This window comes from Pteropus vampyrus, unplaced genomic scaffold (assembly GCF_000151845.1).
Source record: "Pteropus vampyrus isolate Shadow unplaced genomic scaffold, Pvam_2.0 Scaffold117, whole genome shotgun sequence".
In the NCBI taxonomy this organism is placed as follows: domain Eukaryota; kingdom Metazoa; phylum Chordata; class Mammalia; order Chiroptera; family Pteropodidae; genus Pteropus; species Pteropus vampyrus.
This window is the reverse complement of record NW_011888898.1, coordinates 3,859,928-3,874,977: the sequence shown is the minus strand read 5'-3', so window position 1 is coordinate 3,874,977 and position 15,050 is coordinate 3,859,928. Positions and strand designations below refer to the sequence as shown.

General features: G+C 42.8%; 1 protein-coding gene across 1 annotated transcript in view; it reads left to right on the top strand.

Moving 5' to 3' along the window:
* The window catches only part of LOC111743633 (brefeldin A-inhibited guanine nucleotide-exchange protein 2-like), a 25,060-nt gene that overhangs the window by 8,765 nt on the left and 1,245 nt on the right, over positions 1 to 15,050 (top strand). Inside the window, exons 2-4 of the mRNA XM_023534085.1 lie at positions 6,283 to 6,313; positions 6,952 to 7,075; positions 14,153 to 14,320. Coding sequence (XP_023389853.1) covers positions 6,283 to 6,313; positions 6,952 to 7,075; positions 14,153 to 14,320 — 323 coding nt within the window. The remainder of the gene's footprint in view (positions 1 to 6,282; positions 6,314 to 6,951; positions 7,076 to 14,152; positions 14,321 to 15,050) is intronic.

Below are 15,050 nucleotides of genomic sequence, written 5' to 3'. Positions count from 1 at the left end.
GGGTATTTGAGGAGAGCAGAGAAATGTTCAGTGGCCATTGCAGGAGGTAGAGAAGATGGGCTTAAGCGGCAGTATTTAGGGTTCCTTTTGTGGATGGTGATTATGGCTTTAGAGACCTACCAACTTGGCCTTTTATTAGAGGTCTGGTTAATAGGTAGAGACAGGTCGAAAGGTAGTGTAATCTAAGTTTGGGATTTTGCCAGAAGTCAAGACTGTTGGTTGCCTGTCATTCTGAACAATTCTGCTAATGTGGTCTGTCCTGGAAAGTGAAAAAAGAGGAAAGCTGACGTATGAGCCTTGTCAAAGTCTGACGGGCCAAAGAGAGGCCCTGCTGGGAGCAGTCGGGGGCAGAGAGCAGAAAGGAGCTGGAAGTGCCATGTTTTCACATGGGTCCAAGATTCATGGTGTGACCAGCCACGCCAGGAGTAGAGGAGGAGGTCACTGAAGGGACTGGTAAAGGAATCGAAGGCAGCATGGAAGAGAGGGGTGTGGCAGGTCAGATGTGCAAAGAGAGGTGACGGTTCGAAGAGGCATTGTTAGACTTTGGGGGACCTGACCAGTAATAGCATTGTGGAGGATTGTGAAGGTCATTGTTGGACTGAGCTTGGGAATGGAGCAGAGAATGTGACCTGGTGCCAGAGTCGCTGATGAATGTGGAGGTGTGACCCGAGAGGTTCGTGGATGGCAGTGACGCCCAGAAAGGATTTCCCAGGAAGACAGTGTGGCTTTTCAGCTGAAGCTGCCCCACCCCGCTCAGGTCTCCCACTTTCCAGCCTGCTGGTTTATTGCTGCTGATTGCCCAGTGAGCAGTTGGGAAAGCAGTAAACTGAGCAGATGTGCCCCACCATCTGCTCCTCTTCCTTCTCCCATCCTCTTCCTCCTCCTCCTCCTCGTTGAGGGGTTCTGGAGTACCCGCTCTGGGCAGCTAGCCTGGGTGTGAATCCTGACTTCACAGTGGCGCTTCCTGCCTGTGACTGTGGGCAGGTGACTTCAGCTCTCTGTGCTCCGATTCCTCACTTGTATAACAGTTACGGAAGAGAGCGCTCATCTCGGTGGGTTGTGGCGAGGACTGAATGGGCCCCTGCCCCTACTGAATGTCAGTTGTTATGATGATGATTCGGGTTCCACTCCTTGTCTTCTTTGGTTTCGTTTGGTTCACCAGGGGCACTAAAGATTTTGCACTGTTGCTGACTCCTGTTTTAAGATGAGAACAAGAGAACCAACATTTATTGACCACCTGCTGTATGCCAGACACTGCGTTGTCAAGAGAATTACCTGTACCCTGCTGCCAAGTCACAGTCTCTGGAGCACTGTGGGCTGCCTTTTACCATCCTCATCTTTGAGAGTAGGAAATCCAGACTCAGGGAGGTTTAATAACCCAGCAGCATCATTCAGCTAATAGATGTCCATGCCAGGACTTGAACCTGGTTCTGCCTCAATCACAAACCTATTTCTTTTCTTTCCACAATACCAGGCTGTGTCAGGCTTTCTGCCACACACCTTTTCCATTTGTCTTTTCTGCCTCTTTTTAATGGAAAAAATATTGTATTATCTAGACACATCCAGAATCCAACTGTTAGGTCAGACCATATGAAACTGCTAATATTTGACCGTAAAAATGGCACTTTCATGGGGTTCAGACTGGTACTTCTCTCTACTCCCACAGCCTCCACCCTGGTCCAAGCCCCCATTATTGCTTGCTAGGTTATTAGCAGTAGCCTCCTGATTGGCTTCTCTGCCTCTGTTGTGGCCACCCTCCTCTTTATCCTCAAAACAGCAGCCAGTGATCTGTTTTAAGGTAGGGCTGCTCAGGCCACACCCCCTTCTCTCCCTGGGCTTCCCATCACCTGGACCCCTGCTGGGCTGAGCGGAGAAGATTTTTCACGTTTTTTCTTTAAAAAGGTGGCTCAGAGAATGCAAAAAGACCTAATTCTTGTGGTAATACTTAAGTATAAATTAATAAAACTAAAGAAAATCTGTGAACACACAGTTTGCAGCCACAGTGGCTTGGCCTCGTGCAGTGGCCGCCTAGTCGTCTCCTCTATCCTGCGCACTGTGGAGAGCCCTGCTCTAAACTCACTGCCGATGCTGCACGTCACTCTGGCCCTTGTTCATTCTCATTGGAAACCCAGGGCGCACCTGCACTGTGGTCCTGCAGCTGGCCAAAAGAGGGGATTCCAGACCGGCTTATAAATAGCCTCCCGCAGGCCAGATGGGGCTCACAGAGTTGTATAGACACCGGTGCTTTGTGGCATTCACAGTTTGTCTTAGTGATAGCAGAACCAATATTTATACTGTTCTGCATTTATAGTGTGCAGAGTAATTCTGCGTGCTTATTTGAGAGTCAAGGTACCCAAGAGGTTGTTAACACGGGTTCTGGAGCCCAGTTTTCTGGGTGCAAGTCCCCACTTTACCACTTACTACCTTCTAACCTCTCTGAGTCTTGTTTTTCATCTGTAAAATTTAGAGGAGTTTGGCCTTGAACTCTGGCCCTCTGGCTCCTTAGTTATTCTTTGGCCAAGTAACATCTAGCTTGTACAAAAATTGGATGTTTTGTCCTCATAGTACTGATCATAGTCCTTAAAAACCTTTTTTTATCCTCTGCAGTTACTTTTATACAGCCAGTGATTTTGACCTCTGGAAAAATCAGAACAGCTGGTACCTCTAGGCTCAGGGTCTCTAGAGGTACCAGTCAGCTGGGGCTGAGGTGCTGCTGCACCCTTTGCCTGTTGTGCGGGGAGGGGACTCTCCCTGCCTTTAATGTCTCACACCCTCCCGTGTCTCTCCTTGAGGCTCCCTGCCTGGCTCCCATAGGCCTTTGAGCATATAACCCCTGCACTTGTTTTTATCATGCTGGGGGCGCCCTAGTCAGTGGTGGTCCTGGTGACTGATTCGCAGATTGGTGAGTTGGCACCAGTGGCATTCCAGAACAGATTGTTTTAAGTGTAGAGGTCATCTAGCAAAGGTCTGATTGCTTCAGATTCATTTAACATCTAAGCTTAACTCTAACAGGATAACCATAATTGGAAGGAAACCGTACTTTTGGATTTGGGCAGCAGTGCCCCTCTGGCATGTCACACAGTGACGGGTGATTTTACCACTAAGCAGAGCCTTGACATTATGGATATAGATTTCTAAAAGCTGAGAGCTTAGCTACCAGCCTTATGGGCTGGATTTCCTGGGCTACTCCCACAGCCTGGGGCCCTCAGCTAGAGGAAGCCAGAACTACTTCCTTATGGATTCTTGTCTGTGAAAGGCAGGAACCAGGCCATCAAGCTCTCTTTAACAAACCATGTGTCAAAAATCATCAGATTTGTATGGAAGCACAGAAGACCCCAAATTATCAAAGCCATCCTGAGAAAAAGGGAAGGCTAGAGGCCTTACTCTGCCTGACTTCAAATTATACTACCAAGTGACAATAATCAAAATGACATGCTATTGGCAGAAAAACAGATACACAGACCAGAGAAACAGAATCAAGAGTCCAGAAATAAACCCATGTTTATGTGGGCAAATAATTTTTGACAAAAAAGCCAAAAACACAGTGGAGAAAGGAAAGCCCTCTTCAATAAATGGTCCTGGGAAAACTGGAAAGCCACCTGCAAAAGAATGAAACTACACTGTTATCTATCACCACACACCAAAATTAACTCAAAATGGATTATGGACCTGAATATAAGACCTGAAACAATAAAATGCATAGAAGAAAACATAGGAACTAAATTTATGGACCTTGAACTTAAAGGGGATTTTATGAATTTGACCTCAAAGGCGGGGCAAGTAAAAGCAAAAATAAATGAATGGGACTACATCAAACCTAAAAGCTTCTGCACAGCAAAAGAAACCGTCAACAAGGTAAAGCGATGACCATCTGCATGGGAAAATATATTTCCAAGCAATGTCTCTGATAATATCCAAACTATACAACTCAATAACAACAACAACGAAAAACACACACAAACAATCCAATCAAAAAATGGATAGAGGACCTGAACAGACACTTCTTCTAAGAAGACATACAAATGGCCAACAAACATATGAAAAGATGCTCAACATTGCTAGCTATTAGGGAAATGCAAATCCACACCACAATGAGATACCATCTCACACCTGTTAGAATAGCTGTTATCAACAGGACAAGTAATAACAAATGTTGGAGAAGATGTGGAGAAAAAGGAACCCTCATACACTGCTGGTGGGACTGCAAATTGGTACAGCCACTATGGAAGACAGTATGGAGGTTCCTCAAAAAACTAAGAATTGATCTACCATATGATCCAGCAATCTCTCTACTGGCTATTTACCCCAAAGACTTAAAAACTCATATCTGAAAAGATACTTGCACACCAATGTTTATAGCAGCATTATCCACGGCGGCCAGGACATGGAAGCAAGCGAAGTGTCCCATGATAAATGATTGGATAAAGCAGCTGTGGTACATGCATACAATGGAATATTACTCAGCCATAAGAGATGAAATACTGCCATTTGCAACAACATGGATAGACCTTGAGATAATCATGCTAAGCGAAATAAGCCAGACAGAAAATGTTGAACACCGCATGATATCACTTATATGTGGGATATAAACCTCAAAGCAACAGACGAACAGGACAAACAAACAGAGACTCGTGGACATGGACAATGGACTAGTGGTTACCAGAGGGTAGCGGGGAAAGGGGAGGTAGGTGGAGTAAAAGGGGTCAAATATGTGGTGACAGAAAGAAATCTATGGGAGGTGAACACACAATGTAAATATATATATGCCTTACTGTTAAAATACACAACTGAAACTTACTGGATTTCGTTAACTACTGTCACCATAAAAAATAAAAATAAATAACTAAATAAAAACCCATGTGTCACAGGCCGAATGGTCCATGAACAAAATGCTTGGTATTCATTATCTGGGTGTTTCTTTCCTGTTTTCTGTGTGTAGTACGAAGACTTTGAAAGACTGGCTTGAAGGTTAGAATTTGCCACCTCTGGTGAGTCCAGGTATTCAGTTTTCACATCCTAAAGTTCAGTCTAGAATAGAATCCAAGAAAAGGAAATTTGTAACTTCCAGATCTGTGTTCTGGGGTTGCCATATCCAAACCACTGGCTCTCAAGAGATCATGTAGAGAAGGCTGGTTTTTTGGAGATTACCTGGATACATGGCATTTGGGGCAGACCTGCTTCCCTGGCCTGCTTGGGAAGTACATTGAGCCTAACATTTAGACACACATTTGAACGAGTGGGTGTGGGGGAATTCTGCCTGTTCAGATAGGTGTTCTGTTGCTTCAGTGGCACAATAAGACTGTCTCTTTGGGGTTGTGATTTCTGAATAATGACACTTTATTTCCATAACCTTAATTGCTAGTCGTAACCTCCGTGATAAAGATTTTTAAGTTCATTTTAATTCATAAAAATTATATTGCCTTAGCACACATGAATGTACTTAATGCCCCTGAACCATGTACTTAAAAATGGTTAAGATGGTAAATTTTATTTTATATTTACCACAATTTTTAAAAAAGCATTTGCTGTGTAGAAAAAGAAAGTAAATATGCTTCGCATAGAATATGTGAAAAAAGAAAAAAATCATCCCATTACTTAGACAACTTTCAATATTATATTTGTTTCTAGATTTCTATGCATATTTTCACACAGTTGAGATTGAGATGTTATTTTATTACCATGCTGTTGTGATCGCTGTCCTTAACATTTTGCAGAATAGGGGAGTCGCTAAAATGTGGACTGTGAAGCCAAAATGCTTGGGTTCCAATTCTGGTTCCCCAGCTCCTGATAGGAAACAGAACACAAGGTACCTAACCTTACTGTGCCTTGGTTTCCTCATCTAAATAGAGATTCTCAACAGAGGCAGTTTTGCCCCAGGAGGCACTTGACAATGTCTGGAGACATTTTTGGTTTTCAAGACTGCAGGGCCGTGGGGCAGTGCTGCTGGCATTGAATGGGTACAGACCAGAGATGCTGCAAAGCATCCTGCAGTGCCGAGGTTGAGAAGTGCTGCTCTGTATAAGGTGAAGATGGTGCCTACCTCGCGGGACTGTAGTGAGGATGAAACAAGTTAAAACATGTAAAGTACTTAGAACGGTGCCTAGCACATAGTAACTGCTATATGTTAGCTATTATAATCATTTTTTATCAGCTCGTATCAACATTTCTATACTTTAAAATCTTATAAACATTCTTTTTAATAGTTTTTGAATATCTTTTAGTCAAGTTTTCTTTTGTATAAATATTGCGTACTCCTAACAGGCCTTTCTTTCTTCCTCACAGATGAAATTAAAGCAGAAATAGAAAAGCAGAGGTAAGCTGGGGCACTTTCTCCTTGCCGAAATGCAGTTTTAAGGGATCAGGCAGTGGCCCTTTCTCCACGTTTTCTCATATTTCAGATGCTTGGGTAGCACACACCTCCTCCCACCCCCTGCCCCACCGTGCCGGTCCAGTGCTGGGCACATTACAGAATTCTATGTGTCTGAACTGATGCTAGGTGAGCAGATTACCGGCTCAGTAACTGTATTTAGAGGAAAGGATGAGGAAGATAAAGTTAATGCTGTTGTACCTTTTCCTGAAAGAAGAGGCAAAACTCTTGTCTCTTGTATGTCGTGCTTCCTTAAGCAGGAGGACAGCTTGTCCCATGAGAGACAGCTCCTCATTGTCACAGTAATGAAGCCAGTTAGTCACGTTTCAGAAATAGAACTCTGACGTGGCTGGTGTCAAGATTCAGTCCAGCTTGCTGATCAGAGACCTTGCTGTCTGCATGTGGCACTTTAGTGTTTTGTCCTAATGCATATGTTAACTTTTCATTGTTTAGCCCCACAGACAGTTTGCAGGCGCTTTTAATTAAATGATTGCAAATGGGATGGGAAGTTAGAGTGAGGTGTAGGGAAAGCAAGCTTTTGGTTATTTTATTTCCTCTCTCTGGCCCTCCTGCTTTTTCCCTAGGCTTGGCGCTGCTGCACCTCCAAAGGCAAACTTCATTGAAGCTGACAAGTATTTCCTTCCATTTGAGCTGGCTTGCCAGTCCAAGTCCCCACGGGTGGTCAGCACGTCCCTCGACTGCTTGCAGGTACCACATTTAAACTTATGGTATAAAGGGTAGGGTGTCTCTGCAGGTCACAGGTGATCCTTTCGTAGGAGCTATGCTTGTGATCCCCCCTGGGTCCCCTTCCCCCACCCCCCCACTACTCAGAATACTCTGCGGAGTGATGGAAAAAGGAGCATTTCAGCTTCTTTACAGAGGTCTCATGAGGCAGGAAAAGAAGAGGGGACTGACCTCTTTAGCTAAAAAAAGAATTTGTTTTCCTAGAAATATTTTGTCGATGTCTCTTATGTATGTTTTTCTAAATGAAACCATTAGCATTAATTGGAATATTTCCCACGTGTGGGCAATAAGGTATTTTTATTCAGCCTCTTTTTTGATGGCATTAAAATTCTTTAAATCAAGTAGAAAAATAGATATAATTAAATCTCATTATGTGTAGTAATGTTCTGTAAAGCTGTTGCAAACACTGATTTAGTGAATTCTGAACCATTGTTTCTAGGGGAAATACAAGGCTAGGGTCCTTCAAGCTTCTGGTCTCAACACGTTTGTCAGCTAATCAAATGTAACTGTTCTTGGTGTGTTTCTGTTTAAAGATACTTCATTTAATATGTATTATTGATTGATTAACATTGAACTCAGAGTCAACAGCATTATAACACATGCCTGAACAAAATTTATCTAATACACATAATTTCTCCATAAAGAAAAAAACTTACCTAACACGTAATTTTTCATTGCCTTCTTGCACTAGACAGCACTTCAGCTTGGGGGCAAAATCACTGACGAAAAGGACAAAAATGCAAAAAACATAGCAATAAATAGACCACAAAAAGGACACTGCTTTACAGTATGAGAGCTGAGACAAGAAAGTAGAGTGTCTCCTTGTTTTACCTCAGCTGGGAACCTGTGCATCAGATGATGCAGATTTTTCACTGCTCTGCACATGTCTGCAAATGACCGCAAAACACCACAAATATTGATTTTCGGCTTACAAATAAATTTTAGTGAGTGGGCACATTTGCAAATACAAAATCTGTGAACAAGGAGGAGAGACTGTATTTAGACCACCAGTAACTTTATTATGAATTACCTTTTACTGATGAGGAATCAGGAGTGGAGAAGTTACGGTGACGTATCCAGTGGCAGACAGACAGTAGAAGATGGAAATAGGCCTACAATTCGGATTTTTTAATTCCTGGTCTAGCATTTCTGTATTTTTCCTTCGGATCTTACTCCTGAGGTTTCTGGTTACCTCAAAGAATATTTATTCTTAACCCCAGTGGGCAGCCTACATCAGTGATTCATTTTTAAAAATTGATTGAAGAGATCCGCAATTTATCTGAAATTTCTAGAACAGGAATAGTGAATAGATTCTTTATTACGATTGCTTAGAAGCTGTGTTAAACAACTATATGAAGCCTCATCTAGGTTTCTTGAGAAAGTGCCGTGGTTGATTGGTTATGTCTGCTGAGGCACAGGACTGCCAAGTGGCGGTGAGCATGCCACATTTTTGGCATCTCCAGTCTAATATTTACTCTAATAATCTCTCTTCTTTGATATATCTATACTTGAAAATTGATGACAGTTTCTTCACAGAAGCCACTCTTCCAAATGAAAAGTCATTTTTTCATTCAGTGTAATTCTGTACAGATTGTCCTCTGTGAAACTTATAATGAGCCAAAAATTTTTAAATGACAGGCTCACATCCTACTTCTATTTTAAAATATTTGTTGCTGTAAAACATTTTCTGAGAAAATTTGGCATACATTTAATTTAATTGTTTTCTCCTCATGTTAAGGTTTAGTTTTGAAGCTGGTGCTGGTTTAACGTTCCTGACATACTAAGAACAGCGGCTAACATGTATTGAGCACTCAGCCTATGCTGGACCCTGTGCCAACTGCCTTATCCATGTCATCAAGTTTAATCTTCCCAGCAACCCTCCGGGGTACTTACTCTCATCCTTATTTCAGAATCGAGGAAACTGAGGCTTACAGAATAGTGACCAGCCCAACCAAGTTCCCCTGGTCAGGAAGTGATGGAATTGAGTGGGTGTCTAGGACTTCCTCACCCCATGTTTGTGTTCTTAACCAGGAGTCCTTGAACTATAGCCATGGAGCAAATCTGGCCTGCCACCTGCTTTTGTAAATAAAGTTTTATTGGAACACAGGTGTCCTAATCTACTTGGGCTAATATAGTAAATACCACAGGCTGGGTGGCTTAAACAAGAGATTTATTTCCCACAGTTCTGGTAACCGAGGAGTCCAAGATCAAGGCATCAGCTGATTCAGTTCCTGGTGAGAGCCCTCTTCCTGGTTTGTAGATAGCTAAATTCTCACTGTGTCCTCGCTGGGTGGAGAAAGCACACTAGCTATCTGGTGTCTCTTCGTATTATAGGGCACTAATCCCACCTGACAGCCCACCCTCATGACCTCATCTAAACTTCCCAAAGGCCGCAACTCCTAACACCATCACATTGGGGTTACGGCTTCAACATAGGAATCAGGCGAAACAAAAATGTTCCGTCCATAGCAACAGCCATACCCGTTCGTTCATATATTATCTATGGCTGCTTTCCTGCTACTGTGGCTGAGTAGGTAGAACAGAGACTATATGAACTGCAAAGTCTAAATATTAGTATGTAGTAGGGGGTTGCCAACCCCCACTCTTAACTATTACCCTGTAGTTCTGGCCTCTTTAAGAATATGCTCTGTTTTCCTAGAAATAGTCTGTTTCTGGAACTCTGTATGTGCATGATTTCTAATGGAAACATTGATGTTTGATTTGAGTTGTAAATTGTCTTGAGGTTTATGACGTATGGTTAGCTCTTTTTTTTAAGAACAGAAGTTCTCCGTGATTTAGTAGGTACACTGGGATTTCGTGGGTTGGTATACAAAACATAAAATGAGCCGTCCTTTTTATGACATAGAAAGTGGCTGGGTGCTCCCTGGAATAATGAATGAAAATTTTATTTCCTCTTGGTGGTAATCCTTGCAAAACCTGTTTGACCGACTTCCTAGTGTGGGTGAGGTAACTTCTGTCTTGGAAATGAAAGGCCAGCATCTAGGGGTAATGGCTGGTTTGGGCGGGATTGGAGCCCATTGCAGACACATCCACATTCTGCATTTAAAGGCGGCATCTTTGATCTTGGAGCAGTGAAGGGATAGTACAGGTGCTTCTGGGTTTGCGTGAGTAAGGTTGCTCAGTTTCCGCTCCCCATGGGAAGAAGCCTAGTCTTCCCCTCTGCTCGCTTCTAGCAAATGGTAAAGGTGCTAGGTGTTCTCTTCTTCAGCACCTGGTTTGCCACAAGGCTGGGACTGAGGAGAGGAGTATTAGAGCTCGGTCTTGTCTAAGCTAGTGAGTGATCTCCAGATTTCTCCAGGCACGTATCAATAACAAAATGCTTTTAAGAATATCCTCTCAACATATTCATGCTTTTTCAATTGTAAGATCATATATATGTAGTACTGTTATTATACATAATATAAAACATATGAAAATAGGACGTTTAAAAGGATAAGATTAAAAAGTAGATAGAAACGGAGTTCTGATATTTTCTTTTTACAGCCCAGCGATGGTTGTAGTAAACCCCTGGTCTTGCTCGTATATACCACAAGCATTGTCTTTTATTTCTCATTTGTAGGAAACTTTGAATTTTTTTCACATATATTTAAAAATCCGTTTGTAATTACATAAGTTTTACATGACTGCATTCTTAGTTGAAACTTTTTTAAGACTTTTCAGATAAGGCTGAAGTCCCTTGGACCACTAGCCCCAAACCCAGTTTCATTTTTAGATGTGTGATTTTCTTTCTTTTTATATTTCGTTACATAAATAGTATCGCTTGTAGAAATTTGTCTGCAGCTTTTTATATTCAGCAGTGTCTTTTTAAGATCTAGCTGTATTGCTACAGGCAAATATAGGACATTCCTTTTGAATATCCCATATATGAATGCCACTGTTTTATCTATCCCTTCCCTATAGAAGGACATTAACAAATAGGGTTACAGTGAACATCCCTGTGCATGCAGCCTCCTTGGACTCAAGTATCAGTGAGCCAGCTTCCCAAGGGCCTCCCTCCTCTGTCCTCTTCCCATCCCCTCAGTATATCAGGAAGGAATAAGGGGGAACTTCTACTCTCCATCCCTATCACCACCTCCACTTATCCCCCAGCCCCCAAAGTCCAAGCCACCAGTATCTCCCTCCTGGACATCTGAGGTAGCCTCACTGGTCCCCTGCTTTCACTCCTGTTGCCCACCAGCCTATTCTCCACCCAGGAACGAGGGGAAGCCTTTAGAAATGCATCACATCATGTTAATCCTCTGCTCAGACCCGCCGGTAGCTCCCCACTTCACTCACTTATCCCTGAGGGAGCTTGCCAAGCACACTCATGCTGCTGGACTTCAGATACGGTTCCAGGCTTTTTTCTGTACATTTACAAAAATACTTATATATACACACATAATTTTTATTTTTCAAAAATGAGATAAAACTTGTTTTTTCTAAGATGTCTACAAATCACACAGGGCAATGTCAAAAACCAGGCCTCTGCACAATAGGTCCCAATCAGGACTTTTAGCTCTGATCTGCTCTTCCTCCCCTGGAGAATATAAACCCTATGAGCAAAAGGACTGTCTTACTCACCCTTGTACCCTGGAACCCAGAAAAATAGCTGGCACAAGGAAGGGCGAGAAGGCAGAACTGGAAAGACCCCAAGGCTCAGGAACTCTGCTTTCTGCTGGCCCTGTCTCACTACACAGACGAGGGAGTGAAATCAGAACTTAAAAGCCTTTTCAATTTGAAGAGTAATGTGTCCTTTAAGGAGTCTGTAGAGGGGAGAATACTTCCAATCTGTTTTTGTATTTGAACATGCAGTAATTCACTTCCATGTTTGCTTTGCAGCATCAGTGTTTGGTTCTGTAGAGCCTATTTTCATTCATTTTTATTTTTTTACTTTTGTTTACTGTCCACAGTATTTGTTAATTGTTTGTTTATCAAGAGAAACTATTCCTTAGCTCATATATTCATATTTCATAGTTCAGGAACACAGGTCAGTGACAGACTTCCATGAAACTCAACCCAAAGAAATTCTTTACATTCCAAAATCCCTTTGCAGTCTGATAGATACCAGCCTTCCTCATGTCCTCAAAATCTTTCATGGAATCATAGTCTGTAGAAGTCTGTGTATGCCTTCTTTCTTGGTTCAGCTACAGTAGACTTATAGAAAGATGCAACTCCCAGGAATACAATATGAGATCATAGATGTGTGGCTCCACCAATATGAGATCATAGATGTGTGGCTCCACCAAAGGCCACACACAGGAAGTTTCATCGAAGTATTAGCAGGCATGGTAGTTATCTTCTCCTGAGCACCAGCGCCCTTCCTGGTTGAGCCTACTTTTCAATATTCACATTTTAGGAGTTCATAGGCCATCCCACTCACGCCCAGTCTCAAAACAGACTTGAGTCCGCTAAGAGTAAGGAGTAATGTCAAAAATCAGAGCTCACTTACCGGCTAGCTAGTGCCGCCCTCTTAGCAAGCCTGCATGTGCAGCAGCAATAAGAGGAGACGATGTAAAGGCATCTTGATTTGTTCTTTCATCCCCTGCCCTACCCCTGTCTGGAGATCTCTGGGATTGGATTTGATCAGCAGAGTATGTGCAGGCTTCTCTCCTGCTCATTCAGTCACTTACCCCAGCAGTATCGTATTTCTACCCTCAGCCACTCTCCTAATGTTTTTCTTTCTGCTTATGGAATGGCAGCTCCTTCATAACTTATGATGGGGTAAAGCCACTGAGAATTGGTGTCAGGCCTCTGCAGGGGGGCAGGTCTTTGTACCACAATGGTGGCAGCACTGTAGATAACCTTAGGAGCTTGTGTCACTTTGCATGGCAGAGGCAAAAATGTGACAAACTAGAAACCAAAAAGGAGAAGAAACAGGACAGCATTTTTAAGTGTCTTAGCTAAGTCCTTGGAAGCAGGATGCCTCAGAATTCCTGTATCCCAGAGGGGTTACGTCAGATGAATGCTTCCTTTATCTGGTCAACCATCAAAATAGCCTGAATAGCTTGGAGGAAAACACTGATTCCTGGGCTCCACTCCAGAAATTCTGGTTCTGCAGGTCTGGGTTGAGGTCCAAGAATCTGTATTTTTAATGCTTTCCCTCAGGTGATTCTGAATCTCAGCCAGGTTTGGAAGTCATCCTGCCCCCTGACCTTTGAGCTCCCTTTCAGCAATCTGATTCTTCATGGTGGAATCCAGGTCACCAGTGAGGCGGCATAGGCAAGCTGCCTCTGAAAGGCAGTCCCTGTCCAAATCAATCTGTTACCTGATTATGAGGATATGGCCATAAAAGCAGCCACTCATCTCTTCAGCCACGTGGGGGTCATGACCTGTTTGATAATGTAGGTGCAAAATTCAGTTAGTGTTTTTACTTTAATTTTTAGAATAGAAAATAGACCGATATGATTCAACATTCAGAAAGAATGAGAGTGTAATGTTAAGTGTCTTAGTCTCACCCCTGCCCACAGCTGCTTAGTTCCTTCTCAAATAAAATACGTTATCATTAGTTTTTTATTTATCTTTCCATTTAAAGAAAACAATATACATATATGGTTTTTTAACAGCTTGAGACATAATTCGCATGTATACAGTTCACCCACTTAAAGTGTGCAATTCATTGATTTTTGTATATTGGCAGAGTTTTGCAACTATCACCACAATCACCTCAAAAAAAAAAAAACTTTATCAGCAATCACTCTCTGTTTGCCTCTAACCCCGCCAGCTCTAGACAACCACTGACTACTTTTCAATTCTATTGTGTATTGTTTTTAATCCTTCCATTTTTCACACATGGTTGTGTACTGGGGACTGATCTACACCTTGCCTCTTCCATCGGATATTGTCTCACCATCATGGGGCTCCTCCGCTGTGGGGAGACAGAACCAACGCTGCAATCTCAGGGTGACTGTACTCACCCTGCCCCGAGGAGCAGAGGGATCTGTGGGAACTAGGAGTTAAAGGTCATGCTTGTCGTTTGCTGCAGTGGGCAGCCTCAGTCCCCAGCAAGCAGAAACTTCTCATCTCTGTCCTTTCTGTGTTTAGAAACTCATCGCATATGGGCACATCACTGGCAACGCCCTGGACAGTGGAGCTCCTGGGAAACGGCTGATTGACAGGATCGTTGAAACCATTTGCAATTGTTTTCAGGGCCCTCAGACTGATGAAGGAGTTCAGTTACAAATAATTAAGGTATTTCCGTTTGTTTGCCTGGTCTGGATTTTAAATTAGAAACTAGTCCCCTTTGAGAGTTTGGATGTCTGATTTACCATATGTTAGTTGTCTCAGGTGGTGCTGAGATGGAACAGAAGAATGTAAGCATCACTTAGATCTTTTGTAAAGTGTCAGAATTTATTAGCGTGGCCTAAGACAAGAAGAGTGGAACCAGGTGTGTTTTCAGAGTAACAGTTCCGCTAATAGCAATGTAAATTGCTTATGAATTAAATCAGCTTGAAGTCCTCTGGTCTTTCCCCTTGAAATTCTGGATTCCCAGTCTGCTGTTTCTCAGCTGGTTCCTATTGATACTCTTATCACCAACTTGCCCTTGTCCTCTTATCCCCCCACTCCATTTCCCTGTTCCATTTCTGCTGCCAGGAACGGTTTGGCATGGGGCTTGTGGGAGAACAGGATCAGGGTGGGTATAGCCAACATTTCTCATCTTAAGTACTGAACGTGTTAGCTTTGTGAGGGATGGCTCTGTGTTAGCTGTACCTTTCCTAAAGTTCCCTTGAAAACCCACCAGGAACTGGGAAACTGACCCTACCATCGAAACATGTATATTTTATGGTTAATATAGAAGACATACACTCTTGAGAGGAGTGTATGTTTTTGGCTTTTTAAAAAGTAAGCTGTCTATGGCCATGCTACTGAACAAGTCCTATCCTGTCTCATCTTGGAAGCTAAGCAGGGTCGGGTCTGGTTAGTACTTGGATGGGAGACCACC